General features: G+C 39.2%; 1 protein-coding gene across 1 annotated transcript in view; it reads left to right on the top strand.

Annotated features, from left to right (window-relative positions):
• The window catches only part of LOC132824314 (coiled-coil domain-containing protein 73-like), a 128,741-nt gene that overhangs the window by 66,806 nt on the left and 44,722 nt on the right, over positions 1-17,213 (top strand). The window contains exons 12-13 of the mRNA XM_060838660.1: positions 1,792-1,938; positions 4,475-4,579. Of these exons, the coding sequence (XP_060694643.1) occupies positions 1,792-1,938; positions 4,475-4,579 (252 nt within the window). The remainder of the gene's footprint in view (positions 1-1,791; positions 1,939-4,474; positions 4,580-17,213) is intronic.

Genomic DNA, 17,213 nt, shown 5'->3' with positions numbered 1-17,213 from the left:
AAGAAAAACAAACCAAAACAAATAATGAGTTGAGGGAACAAAGTATAATAGTCAGAGGAATGTAGTTCTGAATTATCAGTCCAAAATCTCAAATTTAGACTTTTCCTCTCTTCAGTAATACCTCAATGTTATTTATGCAGTAATGATCAGTCCTGAATTTACCATTTGCTTGATTGGATCTAGATGTCTTTTTTCTCCTGTAGGATTTGGTATCTCTCCTTCAGCAACTGAAATATAGTATTTTCCTGTTCTTTTAACAAAGCATTGGAGAGGACAGTTTTGCAGAGCAGTGGAAAATATATATATATATATATATATAAGAGAGAGAGAGAGAGAGGTATGAATGCTGCAAACTTAAGGGGGGGGTTCTTCTGTCTTAAGTTTTTATGTAAGTTTAACGCAAACACTCATAGTCTGGGTTAAATACCAACCAGTGGAAGCATTTTACCATCTGAGCTCCGTGAAGCCATAACAACTGGTGCTAATTGAAAAACCTGTCTCTGAGCAGAATTGTCCTGAACACAGTTAGGTGATTTCGACTTGTTTGGACTTTTCCCTCACTTCTCTAAACCGGCAACATTGTATGTGCAATTCATAATATGCTTTAGTAACTTGATTTTAAAACCGTAAATAGTTTCTTACACAGCTTCCTTGGGTTTAAAGCAGTATTTTTCTCCAGTTCAAACAAAAAGTGCTCTTGACACAATAGAAGTAGAAAATTGCTTCGGCGACACCCAGAGAGGCAGGGTAAATGTGTTTTTTCTATCTGACCATACACCTCTATTTGTGAGCAATGTGAAGCCCTTCAAGGGCCATTCGACTTATCAAGCACTTTCACAGTACAGCTTGAAGATTTTTCTTTGTTATACAGCACAGAAAGACCCTTCTGTCCACCATTGCCAACCAAACTTAAGTAGGTTGCCTGCTTTTTGTAACCATAGTCGGACATTACATGCACAATACTATGTGGGAATGCCAGTCCTGGTTACAAGCAATCTTGACCATCTCATTATAGATTGATCATCATCATCTCTGTGTAATAGAAGTAATCAAAGGTCATCTTAAAAGATCGCAAAGTTCACAATGTCTGCACAAAGACGCAGAGTTTAGTTGCACTCACGTTGAGCTGTAGGGATGTGCCAACATGCTCTTGTATGCAATGGTGTCTTTCTTGGATGATGTGGGAATGGAGGAACAGCTCCATATAAAGAAGTCGCAGTTGAAGTGCAGTAGGCCTGGAGCATATTGTCCTCTCTACCATTTAATCCACATGAACGAAGCATGTTTCCCCTGCAAACCTCAGATGTCCTGGGATACCGTCATAAAGTTATGCTATCTGCTTATTTGAAACTTGTGATCTGAAGAGGAGATGAACATCATATCCCAGTGGTCATCAAGTTGACAACTGTATTTATATGCAACTGGATCTTCCAAGAATCCACTGGGGTCCTGTATGGGATGTCTCAATCCTCAACCCTTAAATGTATCAAGCTGTTATCGATACAATTTGTGCCAGGTTACATTGCTTCGTTTAGTTTCCCCTGTGATCTTGAGGAGTAGGGCTGTTTCAGCAGTCAGCTTTGCCAACATGGCTATCTCCAGAGTGCTACAAGCAGCACATATATTACATTGAGGGACCATATCATACTGCAACAGCCTTCACCAACAGAAATGGCTTCCATTCTATCAATGCACATGTCATCTGTGATCAATGGTAACAAATTTTTGAAGTACTCTGGAACCTGCCATGATGACTGTATCTTGTGATAGGGGTCCTGTTTTGTTTCACAGGCCAGATGTCCAATTGGAACGGTTACTGAGAGACAAGGGTTATCTTCTGCAATCATGGCTGATGATTATGCTGTGCAACTCTCAACTGAGGCAGAGTATAGATGTATTGCAGTCCATTCTTCCACTGGTGTCATTGTGGGCAATAAGGTAGTCCTGCTGAGGATGAAATTCCTAAGCTGGAATTGGTCTGGGGGCATTGTCTGGAGGATACTGTAGAGTGTGCCCCATAATCCTAATGTGCTATGGTATGTAGAAATGGAGCAGGCAAAGAGAAGACCTGATGGATACTGAAGAGTTGAGCAGGAAGAACATCACTGTATCAGCATGATAGAGCAATGCAGCATCAGGTGTAACAACCTAGGTAATATGTTTTGAAAGTTGGTTCCAATTGAGTTGGGTACAACTATCATTCTTTGACTCTTAACTTGTTATTGATTTAAGCATGTAGTGCTTGTTTGTTCCCAGAGGCATTGATAATTTTTTTTGTTAGTTTTTGCCTTGCTTTTACCATTCATTAACCAGCAAGTCATGCTGCCACATTGAACAGTGGCAAGGCATTATGCTATGCTGGGTGTGAGGTAAAGGTTAGCAATCCCTTACACAGGTGCTAACACAATGTGGCGCTAAGGATAGATAGCCTGTGTCGCTTGATTCTTATAACTACAGATACAATTTGCATTGTTCAGATAGGCAACAACGTAAAACAGCAACACATTTACGAATGTGAGTTTGTATTTACAATGAAGTATTATCCATGCCACTTATTTCCCTCAGAAAGTTTTATTTTTTATTGCTGTTACACAGTGTCTTCTGTGGCAGCACTTGACCTGGTGCACAACTGGGCTTTAAGTATGGTTTAAAAAAAACAAAGAACTATGAATGCGGAAAACTGAAACAAATACAGAAATTGCTGGAGAAACTCAGCAAGTGTGGCTGCATCAGCGGAGAGGAAGCAGAGGTAATATTTGGGTCTACTGACCTTTCTTTCTGCTCAAGAAATAATTTTCATTTCATCTAGTTTATCTTAACTTTAACATCAGTATTATATCTCCTGTTAACATTTTCTGTTTCACGGATCACAGCTCCTATTGTCTGTTCACAGAACAAATATCTTGCATCCTGGAACAATTCTAAAAAATCCACACTGCATCACTTCAAAAGCATTGGCATTCTTTCTTAAAGTGTGGTAAATGGAGCTAGTCAGAATGCACCATTTGAGTCTAACCAGTGAACTTATATAAGTTTGCCATATATAGTCGTACACTGTTATACTTATGAAGGCAAAGCTGTTGTATAATGTTTCTTTCCAACATGCCAACTTGTCCTGCCACCTTCAAGAATTTATGTCTGTGAACCCCCCACCACCACCCCCATTCTATTTTGTACCCACTTTAAAATTTTGCCATTTAGTTTATATTGTCTTCTCTCATATTCCTTCTTAATTAATGCCTATTTGAATGTTCAGAGAAAAGAAGAAAATTCTCCCAGTGTTGTGGCCAAAATTCCTCCATCATCTATTACTGTAAAAAGTAAATGCATATTTCATCCCATTGTTATTTGTTTGGTTTTGATATTAGAATATGGCTACCATATCTATTATACAAAATAGCTTTTGTATTCCAGAACATTTTTTGTCAAATGTTGCTGTCAATACAAATCTTTCTTTGATATATGAAAGTGAAGTTTTACTGAAAGCAGTAAAGTTGTGGCTGACTTACCAGCAGTAAGTTCAATTATTCTTTTCATTGTGTGAGTTGTGACACAAGTGGGAGTCCAGTTGTACCAGCATGGGAGCTGCCAGCAACAATCAGGTCAGGACAGCTCAGGAGAGTTGGATTAACTGAGATGTGGCAGCATCTTCTGCACCAGCCTTCGACTACTCCCCAATCTACTCCCCTTGTCTTCTACCCCGACTCTGTTCCCCATACCGGTTCACTACTGCTTCTATTTAAATTTCAACATGTACTTCATTTTTTAAACTAACTTGCATATAACAACTGAGAGTAATAAACTGGCTGGGCAGAACTAAAGATTGAACAGTCCTTAGTTTTTTTTTCATTGTGGAATAACTTTCATAAACTACTTATAATCAGCAACATGCTTCTATTTTTAAGTAACATTGGAATAAAACTCTTATGACTTTCTACCAGTCTTGCGCAGGTATTTGTTCACATCTAATTTTTCATATATGCAGAAAACAATTTAGAAGCGCTATGAATCTCCTATTTTCAATTTTGTTGTGATTTTATCCATGATTTAGGATTTCTTGCATTTAAGTTGTGCATGATCAATGAGTTTATTTTGTAACTTCTTAAACTATTGAGTTGTAATTTGAAATGTGGTCAGTAAAGGGGAGTCAGATGGTAACAGGCTATTCTTTAGGATTCAGATAATATTCAAATTGTTGCAGATAATAAAGATCGTTTGAATTCATGCATTTTATTGCTACTTGAACAGTCTTCTACTAGAAGCAGTAGCTTCCACCAAAGTACTAAGTGTTTGAAAATATTAGGCAATAGTGAATGCATTTATGGATCTAACAGTGAGTAAGTATGAATAAAATGCAGGATACACAAATCCAAGATTGCTTGTTTCTAAAGTATTTTTGTTTTACTTTGGAATTCTTAGTTATATTTTTCAAAATATTTTATAAAATAACATTTAGAATTATTTGTTTCCATAGGAAGTATTGAAATTACTTAATCAAACTCAACAGCTGCTTCAGCGTCAGGAACTGGCACTCGACAGAACTGAAAAAGAGTTAAAAGTTTATGGAGAGAAGCATCAGGTCAGAATGTTTATAGTGTGTTATTTCTATTGATACCACATGTTGTGAAGTTTTCCAACAGTGCTTTATGATTAATGGCCCATGGGTGTTGAACACAAGAGCTAGACTATTTTAAAATGTTTTGGTGCATCTCCAATTCGTCTCCTCCCTTTTTACAGTAATCAGTGCCACAAAGCATAATTTTGAGCTAAACCTATCTTCATCTGACTTATCACCTGTCTGGTCATTAATTTCAATCATTCAGTGCATAATTTGTTTCTTTGTATTCTTGTTTTTAAAAGACCACTTACACTTATAGTTTAATTAAACTATTATGCCCAGCATACCCATCATCTTCGTATTAAGAGTAAGTGATATTTACTTTTAAGTCCATTCATTTGAATGTGTGAATTGGGAATCAGGTTAAATCAGGCTGTCAGTAGACATTTGGTCAGGGTTGCTGGTGGGAGTTGGGTTGTGGCTACCAGTAGGAGTTTAGCTGAAACAAGGCTGTCAGCAGAAATTGCATCTATTTCTAAGCTTCCTTTCTATTATTCTCTATGTATACTTTCCTTATCTTTCTTAGGCTGATGGGCTGCACTGCTTATTTTGGATGTGGGAGTTGATTGGTTATCAAGCAAGTAGGGTCTGCAGTTTTGGCTATTTGAAGTAGGAAATAACATGATGAAGAAAATAAATTTACTCTCTTAGAATAAATGTTCTTTATATAGAATAGATTTATTTGTGTATTCAGTACTTGTGCAGGTTATTGATCAAGCTGATGCAGCTTCTCTCTTTGTGTCTCACAGTCAGTTATTAAATATACAGCAAATGTAGCAATGTTTAAAAGACCTAATAGATGCAATGTTTGAGTGATATGCAAAGGATATAAAGTCAGATGGATCAGTAATAACAAATAAAAACACGACCAGTTCTCTGGTTTTTTTGAAAAAAAAGCTCTGGATCATTTAATATCTTGACTTCACATAATTATGGGTTAAACAGGATGAAATGAGTTCTGAAGAAAGGTCACTGGACTTAAAATGTTAACTCTGTTTTCTGTTCATGTGTTGCCAGATCTGCTGAATTTTTCCAGCAATTTCTGTTTGCTTCAGTAAGAAATGAACATCTGTTTTAGCAAAGCCATATGTCAAAATGAAACTTGAAAAATGATCTACTTGGAAAAGAAGGAATCAGTGGAGTGGGACGAACTGTGGCTCGTTCACTGATGGGCACAGTAGGTAAATGGTCTCCTGTGTTATGAGGTTTATGTTGGATGATAAGAACTTAGGAATAGTATTAGACCATTTAGCCCCCTATAGTAGATCACCTTGATGTTATCAGTCACCAGCAATCTATCATTTTCTATCTTGCTTGTGCTCAACAAATGAACTTCCACATCCTCTGGATAAGGAATTCTGAAAACTCACCACCATCTGAAATTCCTCCCCATTTCAGTCTTTTGGCTCTCTTTACTTTGAGATTATGTCTCCTGAAACTACCAAAGAGCAACATATTATCTACATTCATCTGCCACACATTGCAAGAATTTTGTAACTTTAAATTAAATTACCTATCATTTCTCAAAGCATTTTTCTTAATTTCTCTTAATATGTCAATCCAGCCATCCTGTGAATTTGTTTGGTGAAAGTGAGCCTCTGAACTCACTCTATGGCAAGTATATCCTTCTTAGATAAAGAGATCAAACTGTACACAATACTCCAGAGGGAGTCTCACCAAGGCTTCATGGATTTGCTGCAAAATGTCTTTATTTTTGTACTTGAATCCCCTTGTAGTGAATGTCAGTGTACCATTTGCTTTCCTTATTGATTTGTTTGCCATATGAAAAGCAGTAGAAGACTCTGGGTCACAATGTGTTTAGAAGGATGAGGAGGGATCTGTTTGAAACTTAGAGAATATTGTGAGGCCTGGATAGAGTGGACAGCAAGAAGATGTTTCATTATTAGGAGAGACAAGTATCAGAGGGCACATCCTCAGAATGAAGGGATGTCTTTTAGAACTGAGCTAGAGGTTGATGAGTCTGTGGAACTCATTTCCACAGAAGGCTCAAATGGCCAAATCATTGAATGTATTTAAGACAGAGATGTGTTTTTTATGAGTAAGAGGATCAAAGGTTATGGGGAGAAGATAGGAGAATGAGGTTGAGAATCATATCAGCCTTGATTAAATGAGAGAGTGGATTTGATGGGCTGAATGGCCTAATTCTGTTTCTATATCTTATGATAATTACACCTCTATGGTAGCATTTAGTCACTTATAAACAAGGACATGCAGGTCCACAAGACTGACCATGGCAACCCTGTGACTAATTTGGATGGATAGCCAGGACTAATGACAGACAAGACGCTTGATTGATATCTGTGGAGCTTCCTGACAGACTTACCATTACCCCCTGGACTGGTTGTACTGGACCTACTGACTGCTTTAAATGGCTGACTGATTGTATCTAAGCCCTAGATTGATATCAGACAATGCCCTTTGCTTACTTTACCAGAACCTCCTGACTGACTGCTGTTCCTCTTGACCTTACTGAGGATAACTTCTCTTAGATTTTAAGACTCAGCCACTCAATTGAGGCACATGCAGCTTCTGGCAAAAAGTGTGCAGTATGCCTACCCTCCTTGATTGATCACTGCTGACCACCTTGACAAGCTTCCTGTCTTTTTACATGTAAGACTGTTGGCTCAGCTGGAAGGAGTAGTTTTATGATGATGCTTTCATTAACTAATGAGGTCTTAATCTTCTTGAACTTTACATCCTCAGTATCAGATTGTGCCATTGATTATTTGCCATTGTTGCCAAAGTGAAATGTTATTCCAGATTTTTTTTTTGTTCACATATTTAATAGGTAGGATTTTTAAGTGACTTGACAGTTCCCTTTGGCAGGTCCTCATTACACTTTTGACAGGCTTTCTTGACAGTTCTCTTGACAGTTGATTCTGACAGGTCCATTTATAGTTCCAATGAGCATGACAGTTAATGAGTTTATCCATTTATTTTATGTACATTTACACCTTTTAGCAATTCCATATGGCACCTGACCTTACCCAAAGGTGGCCTAGGACCATGTCCAGAGGGTACGTTACATCTCCAAAAGCTATCCAAAGAAATTTGCAAAGTTCAAACTTGCTTTTACTTTGCAAACTTCAGGTCTCACTCTCTGAGGCTACCAAAATACAACTTGATTTATTTCTGTCATGTACCGAGATACAGTGAAAAGTATTGTTTTGCATGCTAATCAGACAAATCATACCTTACATAAGTACATCAGGGTAATAGAACATAATGCAGAATATAGTGTTGCAGATACAGAGAAGGTATGGAGAAAGATCATCTCTAATGTATGAGATGTCCATTTATAAGTTTGATAACAGTGGGGAAGAAGCTGTTCTTAAATCTGTTGCTACGTCTTTTGAAAATTGTATATCTCCTGCTCAATGGAAGAGGTTTAAAGAAAGTATAACTGGGAAAGAATGTATCTTTGATTATGTTGGCTGCTTTCCTGAGGCAGCAGGAAGTGTCATGGAGTCAGTCGATGGAAGGCTGGTTCACAAATCCTTATAATTTCTTACAGTCTTAGGTAGACCAGTTGCCAATACCAAGCTAGGATGCACCAAGTTAAGATGCTTTTTTCTATGGTGCATTCATAAAATTTGGTAAGAGTGATTGTGGACATGCCAAATTAGCTTAGCCTTCTGAGGAAGTTGGTGTTCTTTTTTGACTGCGGTGGACCAGGATAGATTGTTCTGAGGAACTTGAAGCTCTCGACCACCTCCACCTCAGCATCATTGATACAGACAGAGGCATGCACTCCACTCTACTTCCTGAAGTTGATGACCAATTCCTTTGTTTTGCTGACATTGACGGAGAGATTATCTTCTTTACACCATGTCACTAAGTTGACCTGTACTCTGACTTGTCGTCGTTTGAGATCCAACCCACTGCAATGGTGTCATCAGCAAATTTGTAAATGGAGTTAGAGCTGAATTTAGCCGCACATTCAGTGAGTGTATAAGGAGTATAATAAGGTGTAGTGGTTCTGTTTGCCGAGCTGGAAGTTTTTGTTGCAAACGTTTCGTCCCCTGGCTAGGAGACATCATCAGTGCTCTGGAGCCTCCTGCGAAGCGCTTCTTTGATGTTTCTTCCGGCATTTATAGTGGTCTGTCCTTGCCGCTTCCGGGTGTCAGTTTCAGCTGTCCGCTGTAGTGATTGGTATATTGGGTCCAGGTCGATGTATCTGTTGATGGAGTTTGTGGATGAATGCCATGCCTCTAGGAATTCCCTGGCTGTTCTCTGTCTGGCTTGACCTATGATAGTAGTGTTTTCCCAGTCGAATTCATGTTGCTTGTTGTCTGAGTGTGTGGCTACTAGGGATAGCTGGTCGTGTCGTTTCGTGGCTAGTTGGTGTTCATGTATGCGGATTGTTAGCTGTCTTCCTGTTTGTCCTATATAGTGTTTTGTGCAGTCCTTGCATGGTATTTTATAAACTACATTAGTTTTGCTCATGTTGGGTATTGGCTCCTTTGTTCTAGTAAGTTGTTGTCTGAGCGTGGCTGTTGGTTTGTGTGCCGTTATGAGTCCTAGGGGTCGCAGTAGTCTGGCTGTCAGTTCTGAAACGCTCCTGATGTATGGTAGTGTGGCTAGTCCTTTTGGTTGTGGCATGTCCTCGTTCCGTGGTCTATCTCTTAGGCATCTGTTGATAAAGTTGAGCGGGTATCCGTTTTTGGCGAATACATTGTATAGGTATTCCTCTTCCTCTTTTCGCAGTTCTGGTGTACTGCAGTGTGTTGTAGCTCTTTTGAACAGTGTCCTGATGCAGCTTCGTTTGTGTGTGTTGGGGTGGTTACTTTCATAGTTTAGGACTTGGTCTGTGTGTGTTGTTTTCCTGTGTACCCTTGTGGTGAATTCTCCATTCGGTGTTCTCTGTACTATCACGTCTAGGAATGGGAGTTGGCTATCCTTTTCTACTTCTCTCGTGAATCGGATGCCTGTGAGTGTGGCGTTGATGATCCGGTGTGTTTTTTCTATTTCCGTGTTTTTGATGATCACGAAAGTGTCATCGACATATCTGACCCAGAGTTTGGGTTGAATTTGTGGTAGGGCTGTTTGTTCTAACCTTTGCATAACTGCCTCTGCTATGAGTCCCGAGATTGGTGATCCCATGGGTGTTCCGTTGATTTGTTCGTATATCTGATTGTTGAATGTAAAGTGTGTAGTGAGGCATAAGTCCAGTAGTTTAAGTATGCCGTCTTTGTTGATAGGTTCCGCCTCCTGTTTTCTGTTATGTATGTCCAGTAGGTTGGCTATTGTTTCTCTGGCTAGGGTTTTGTCAATCGAAGTGAACAGTGCCGTCACGTCGAATGAGATCATGGTTTCTTCTTTGTCTATGTGTGTATTCCTGATGGCGTCCAAGAATTCCTGTGTTGATTGTATGGAGTGTTTGGATCCGCTGACCAGGTGTTTCCAACTGAAACACCTGGTCAGCGGATCCAAACACTCCATACAATCAACACAGGAATTCTTGGACGCCATCAGGAATACACACATAGACAAAGAAGAAACCATGATCTCATTCGACGTGACGGCACTGTTCACTTCGATTGACAAAACCCTAGCCAGAGAAACAATAGCCAACCTACTGGACATACATAACAGAAAACAGGAGGCGGAACCTATCAACAAAGACGGCATACTTAAACTACTGGACTTATGCCTCACTACACACTTTACATTCAACAATCAGATATACGAACAAATCAACGGAACACCCATGGGATCACCAATCTCGGGACTCATAGCAGAGGCAGTTATGCAAAGGTTAGAACAAACAGCCCTACCACAAATTCAACCCAAACTCTGGGTCAGATATGTCGATGACACTTTCGTGATCATCAAAAACACGGAAATAGAAAAAACACACCGGATCATCAACGCCACACTCACAGGCATCCGATTCACGAGAGAAGTAGAAAAGGATAGCCAACTCCCATTCCTAGACGTGATAGTACAGAGAACACCGAACGGAGAATTCACCACAAGGGTACACAGGAAAACAACACACACAGACCAAGTCCTAAACTATGAAAGTAACCACCCCAACACACACAAACGAAGCTGCATCAGGACACTGTTCAAAAGAGCTACAACACACTGCAGTACACCAGAACTGCGAAAAGAGGAAGAGGAATACCTATACAATGTATTCGCCAAAAACGGATACCCGCTCAACTTTATCAACAGATGCCTAAGAGATAGACCACGGAACGAGGACATGCCACAACCAAAAGGACTAGCCACACTACCATACATCAGGAGCGTTTCAGAACTGACAGCCAGACTACTGCGACCCCTAGGACTCATAACGGCACACAAACCAACAGCCACGCTCAGACAACAACTCACTAGAACAAAGGAGCCAATACCCAACATGAGCAAAACTAATGTAGTTTATAAAATACCATGCAAGGACTGCACAAAACACTATATAGGACAAACAGGAAGACAGCTAACAATCCGCATACATGAACACCAACTAGCCACGAAACGACACGACCAGCTATCCCTAGTAGCCACACACTCAGACAACAAGCAACATGAATTCGACTGGGAAAACACTACTATCATAGGTCAAGCCAGACAGAGAACAGCCAGGGAATTCCTAGAGGCATGGCATTCATCCACAAACTCCATCAACAGATACATCGACCTGGACCCAATATACCAATCACTACAGCGGACAGCTGAAACTGACACCCGGAAGCGGCAAGGACAGACCACTATAAATGCCGGAAGAAACATCAAAGAAGCGCTTTGCAGGAGGCTCCAAAGCACTGATGATGTCTCCTAGCCAGGGGACGAAACGTTTGCAACAAAAACTTCCAGCTCGGCGAACAGAACCACTACAACAAGCACCCGAGCTACAAATCTTCGCACAAACTTTGAGTATAATAAGGGGCTGAGGAGGGCACCGGTGTTGAGGATTATTTAGGTGGAGGTGTTGTCACTTATCCTTACTGATTCTGGTCTGTTGTTCAGGAAGTTGAGGATCAGTTGCAGAAGAAGAGCCCTAGGTTTCTGAGTTTGGAGATGAGTTTGATTGGAATTAAGGTGTTGACTGCAGAGTTAAGTCAATAAGTAGGAATCATATGTAGGTGTTCTTGTTGTCCAGATGTTTCAGGGATGCTTGTAGGACCAGCGAACTAGTATCTGCCCTGGACCTATTATGATGGTAAATGAATTGTAGTGGATCAAAACAATTTGGAATCTGGCGTTGATGTGTGCCATTACTAACCTCTCAAAGCACTTCATAATGATGGATGTCAGAGCAATTAGGTGGTAGTAATTAAGGCCTCATTTTTCTTTGGCACCTGGTTAATAGTGGTCTTCTTGAAGCAGTTGGGAACCTGTGGGAGAGTGCTCGTCAAGCTGGGAAGTTGATTTGCTGACGTTTCATCCCCTGTCTAGGTGATGTCTTCAGTGCTTTGTAGCCTCCTGTGCAGTGCTGTTGTTCGCTGTCGTCCAGAATTTATTTGGCTCTGTCTGCTGATTCTGGTTGCTGGTTCTGTTTGTTTGCTGTAGTGGCTGGTATATTGGGTCTAGGCCAATGTGCTTGTTGATGGAATCTGTGGCTGAATGCCAAACTTCTAGAAATTCTCTGTGTGTTTGGTTGGTTGCTGTAGTAATTCACAACCTGATTGGTGTGTCTGGCTTTCCTGTACACCTTTTTTGGTGCATTCTAGATTCTGTGTTCTTTGTAACATCACATCCAGGAATGGGAGTTGATTGTTGGTTTCCTCCTCTCTCATAAATCTGATCCATGTATGATGTAGATAATCTGTTATGTGTTCTCAATTTCTGTTCTCTTAATGATAACGAAAGTATCTGATCCAGAGTTTGAGTTGGATTTGTGTTAGGGCTGTTTGTTCCAATCTTTGCATCACTGCTTCTATGAGCCCAGAAATGGATGAGCCCATAAGCGTTCCATTGGTCTGTTCATATATTTAGTTGTTGAATGTGAAGCACAGGTCTAGTAGTTTGAACATGCAGTCCTTGTTGAAAGCTCCCTGTCATGTTGTGTGTACTCCAAAGCACTGAAGATGTCACCTAGACAGGGGACAAAACTGGTGCAAATCAACTTCCCAGCTCAGTGAACATACCCACAGCTATGATAACCGGCACCCAAGCTACAAATCTTTATACAAACCTTGTAGTAAGGAGAGGTTAAAGATGTTTGCAAATACTCTCGCCAGCTGCTCTTCGCAGAATCTGAGTGCACAGCTGTGAACCCTGTCGAGGCTAATCGCTTTGCTTGGGTTCACTGTCATGAAGACTGATCTGATGTCTGCAGCAATGACTGTGGGTACTAATGCAGCTGAGGCTGTTGGGGCGGATGACATCATTAGAATTACCTTCAAAACGAGCATAGAATGCTTAAACTCATTGGGTAAAGATGCATTGTTGTCAGTCACAAATGAGTGGAGGAAACTTCTGATTTAAGTAATTAGCTGCTTATGAGAAATGTGAACCACTGCCATTCCTGCCCCCAGTAATTAAGGAAAGTGCCATATTCATGTGTGAGATTTATGATTTTGAGGTCCTCTGTTGAGTTGCGTATCTTAACGTTCATTTTTGAGTTGGAACTAATTCTAACTTGCCAATAAAGTCATTTATAGGAGCTGTTGATTTTAAATGTCCTGGTGTATCCCCTTTATCTTGCAACATTAATAATGATGTGGAGGAGCTGGTGTTGGACTGGGTTAAGTTAAAAATCACACAACTCCAGTTTATAGTCCAACAGGTTTATTTGGAAGCACTAGATTATAACCTGATGTTGTGTGATTTTTAACATTAATGATGGAAGTAGTAGGATAACGGATGGGAAAATGGTGCAGGAAAGCAAAGGATATGCTGGCGTAAAGAAATGGCTCTCGAAACTTTATTGTGGTTTGGCTATCTCAATACAGACATGTCTTCTCAGATCGAAAGATTTGTCATAAAGACTTTATACAAGAACAAAATGAGTCATACAATTATTGGAAAAAATCCAGCTTTAAAGGGGACCACAATTTTCATCTAGTATAGGTTTTAGTAGTTCTTTGATGTGCAGCTGTGGGTTTTTTAACAAAACAAAGTAAAAATGTTTGTGTCTTGTAGATTAAAAGGAAAAAATAATTCAAATTGATACTTTTAATTGGAAACAGTGCTTTCTTTTTTATGGCTTTTTTTTGTGACATTACTTCAAAAATGAGTTGTAAGAGAATGTTTACATTCCTTTGTTGACTTGGTATTGATAATAGGTGGACTGATTGAGAGAAAGCATGATCACATTTATCTATACTTGCTCTCTGTGAAGTATCTGAAAGCAGTCACAATGCCAGTAGTTTTATCTGGCAGATTTTTTTGTGAAGAACTGAGAAGAAAATAAAGGACAGACCTTTCTTTCATGTCCTTATGATGTTTCAAAATCAATATGGTGTAGTTGTTATTATAATGGATAACATATACTATATGCAAAGCCACAGAAAATGTTGGAAATGCTCAGCAAATCTGAAAGCGTTGCTGGAGAGAGTAATTAAACTAACATTTCAGGCCAATTACCTGTCATCAGTTTTACCAAATCTGTCCTCAAATATGTGCTCCTCATCCTTTAACCTACCATTGGCAACTACACATTCAGACATTTAGGTCTTAAGCTCTACATTCACCTCCAGGTCTGCCTGCTTCTCCAACTCTGCCTTTCCCTTCCTAACTCTTCCTGAGAATCTACCTTTTTCACTAAGCTTTTTGTCACTCCATAGAAAATCTTCTTTGTCTTCTCTGTTGTTTTCTGACTTGTTACACTCGTGTGTTGAGTATTTTTTCCTATATCAAAGGTATGATAGAGTTGCAAGTTTTGTGCCTTCATCTTGTTTTTGTACAAATGTGTAAACTTTCTCCTTTTGACAGTCTTTTCTGACCAGAATTTCTGTTAAAGATTTGATAAAGTTTCAGAAAAAAGTTTGAGGTAGTAAATATTCTACCTCAGTGAAAGATCGGGTATTAAGAATGAGTGGGGGAAAATCCACGAGGATACTACTCTGGAACTAGAAGTTATCTATTTGAAGAATAGTGAGGATGTTATCATACTCTGACAATGTATTTATTAATAAATTGTAACTGCACACCTAACTTGTAAATGCTTATTTCCAATCCATGTTTAAAAAAAGTGGATATGATTAAAAAGTACAGTTTGCCATAATTTTCAATGTGTATAGTTCTAGTGAAGGCACTAGAGATGATTGGTTTAATAATCCTTAATTCACTATGAATTATAAAGTATCCTAACTTTTCGAAGTTTCAAATTAGTAAATGTACCTTGTTTTTCCCAAACAGGCAATGGAAAGAAAGAAAAATGTTTGATTTAAAGTTTCTTGAAAACTGTTAACTAACACAAAATTGACTTCAGATTGTCCTTTTATCTGTAGTTTGGGAGGAATTCTCAAATCTGATTCATTTTCAATTATCTGCTTGATAGAATTCCATATTTTGGTTATTTTTCCTGTGAATCATCTAAAAAGCAATAAAAGCATTGAAGTAACTCTGAGCACATATTAATGCAAACAATGCTTTATGCTCTGTTGTGTAGTTAAAACTTTGTTTACATTTGAGAAGGTCCCTATCATTCTATTAAGATTTACAGATAGATTAATTGGACTTTCACCACAGTCCTTTAAATCAGCTTTTTCTACTTTAAAAATTATTATAAGTATGTATTTTCATCAGTGCCTAAGAAAGTTAAGATTTATACATTTTAACAAAATAATTTGTAAAACCAAGTGTCCATGAGATGAGATTAACTAAGCCCAGAAATGTCAAAATGTGCGCTGGCAAGTAAAATGAAATAAAGTAGATTATTGAGAAGTGGATTTCAAGTTGTATATTTGCATATGTGTCAGTTGAAATTATGAACATGGTGTAATCACATTCTTGAGCTTTATGAAATGACAAAATGAATTTTACTTGAGAAATTACAAAGCTACCACTGAATACTGAACACAACATGTACCATTCACAAAAGAATATAATGTTACATTATCACTTTTGTGTTAATGCAATCTTATCAACAACAGCAAGGTTGCATGGACCCAACTTCAGAGCACATAGATCTAAGGACAGCCTATTGGATGTGGAGTTGGTTAACAGGTAAGAGTCTCAGTGTAGGGATAATAAGGCGCATCTTCCAAATTCATAATGGTATAATAGAAGACAAGATGGCGTTTAAAATAAAACGGGTTGCCAATCCATGTACTTAAAACCTGTCTCCCATATAGAGGATGTGGTTAAGGCATCAAAATGCCCAGCCACCCAGGCTTATTGGGAACCTTAAGTGGGATAATTACCTGCCATTTCTGGGCCTCATTCTGCCTGCACCACAATTGTTTGACATACACAGTAAGGTGAGACTGCACTGGCTGCCTTTAGGTAAGAAATAAAATAAGGTCAGGATCCCTCCTTTGGGCTGTGCTTTTTGCTGAGTGAGAACATCTCTCCCCCCCCCCCCCCCCCCCCACAGTAATCACAGAATTGTTACGGTGCCGAAGGAAGCCATTTGGCCCATTGTTATTTGGTGCCATTTTCCTGCCTTTTCTACATACCCCAGTATTTCTAACCAAATAATCAAACAATGCCCCTTGAATATATCATTTGAACCTGTCTCCACACCACTTCCGGGCAGTGCAGTCTATTCCTGAAGCACTCGTTGTTTCGTGAAAATGATTTTTCTTACCTTGCCCTTACATCGTTTCCACATCACTTTAATTTATGCCGTATAGTTCTTTTTCTTTTACAAGCAAGAACAGCTTTTTCCTATCTATTCTGTTCAGTTTACTTACGATTTTGAAAACGTGTATCAAATCTCCTGTCAGCCACCGCCTCTGCAAGAAGAACAGTTCCAACTTCAATCTGTTCTCATAACTAAACTTTCTCATTCCTGGAACCGTTCTTGTAAATCGTTTCTGTGCTTTCTCCAATGAATTCACATTCTTCATGTCATGTGACACTCCCAACTGTAAGCAATACTCCAGCTAAGGTCTACAGGTATCTTGTATAAGTTTAACATCACCTCCTTGCTCTTCCACTCTCCGGCCCGGATAATAAAGCTGAGAACACTTATGCTTTATTAACTGCTCTCTCCACCTCCCCCGGGTCCAGGGAAGACTGAACGATTATGGCCAATGTACCTGCAATTTCTACCCTCAATTCCTTCAAAATGGATTCATGTCATTTGGTCCAGTGCCTCGTCAACTCTCAATCTATGCCAATAACCTATCCAAAACGTCTTCCTCCTTAATTTTATGGTGAAAAGTGTTTCCTCTTCTGTCACCATAGCCTGGACAGTATCCTCTTCTTTTGCAAAGACATGCAAAACATTTATTTAAAACTCCAGCTATGGCTCCTACCTCCACATGTGCATCCCTTTTTTGGTGTCTGGCCCTTGTCTTCCTTTAGCCACTTTCTTACTGTTTCTATGCCAATAGAAGGATTTGGGATTTCCCTTTATGTTAGCTGCAATTTTTTTTATTGTTCCTCTTTGGTTGTCTTATTTGCCTTTTCACCTTCTCCCTAAGCATTCATTGTTCCTGTTAGTCTTCAAGAT

The sequence above is a fragment of the Hemiscyllium ocellatum genome, chromosome 18 (assembly GCF_020745735.1).
Source record: "Hemiscyllium ocellatum isolate sHemOce1 chromosome 18, sHemOce1.pat.X.cur, whole genome shotgun sequence".
NCBI lineage: Eukaryota > Metazoa > Chordata > Chondrichthyes > Orectolobiformes > Hemiscylliidae > Hemiscyllium > Hemiscyllium ocellatum.
This window is presented reverse-complemented; position numbering and strand designations above follow the sequence as displayed.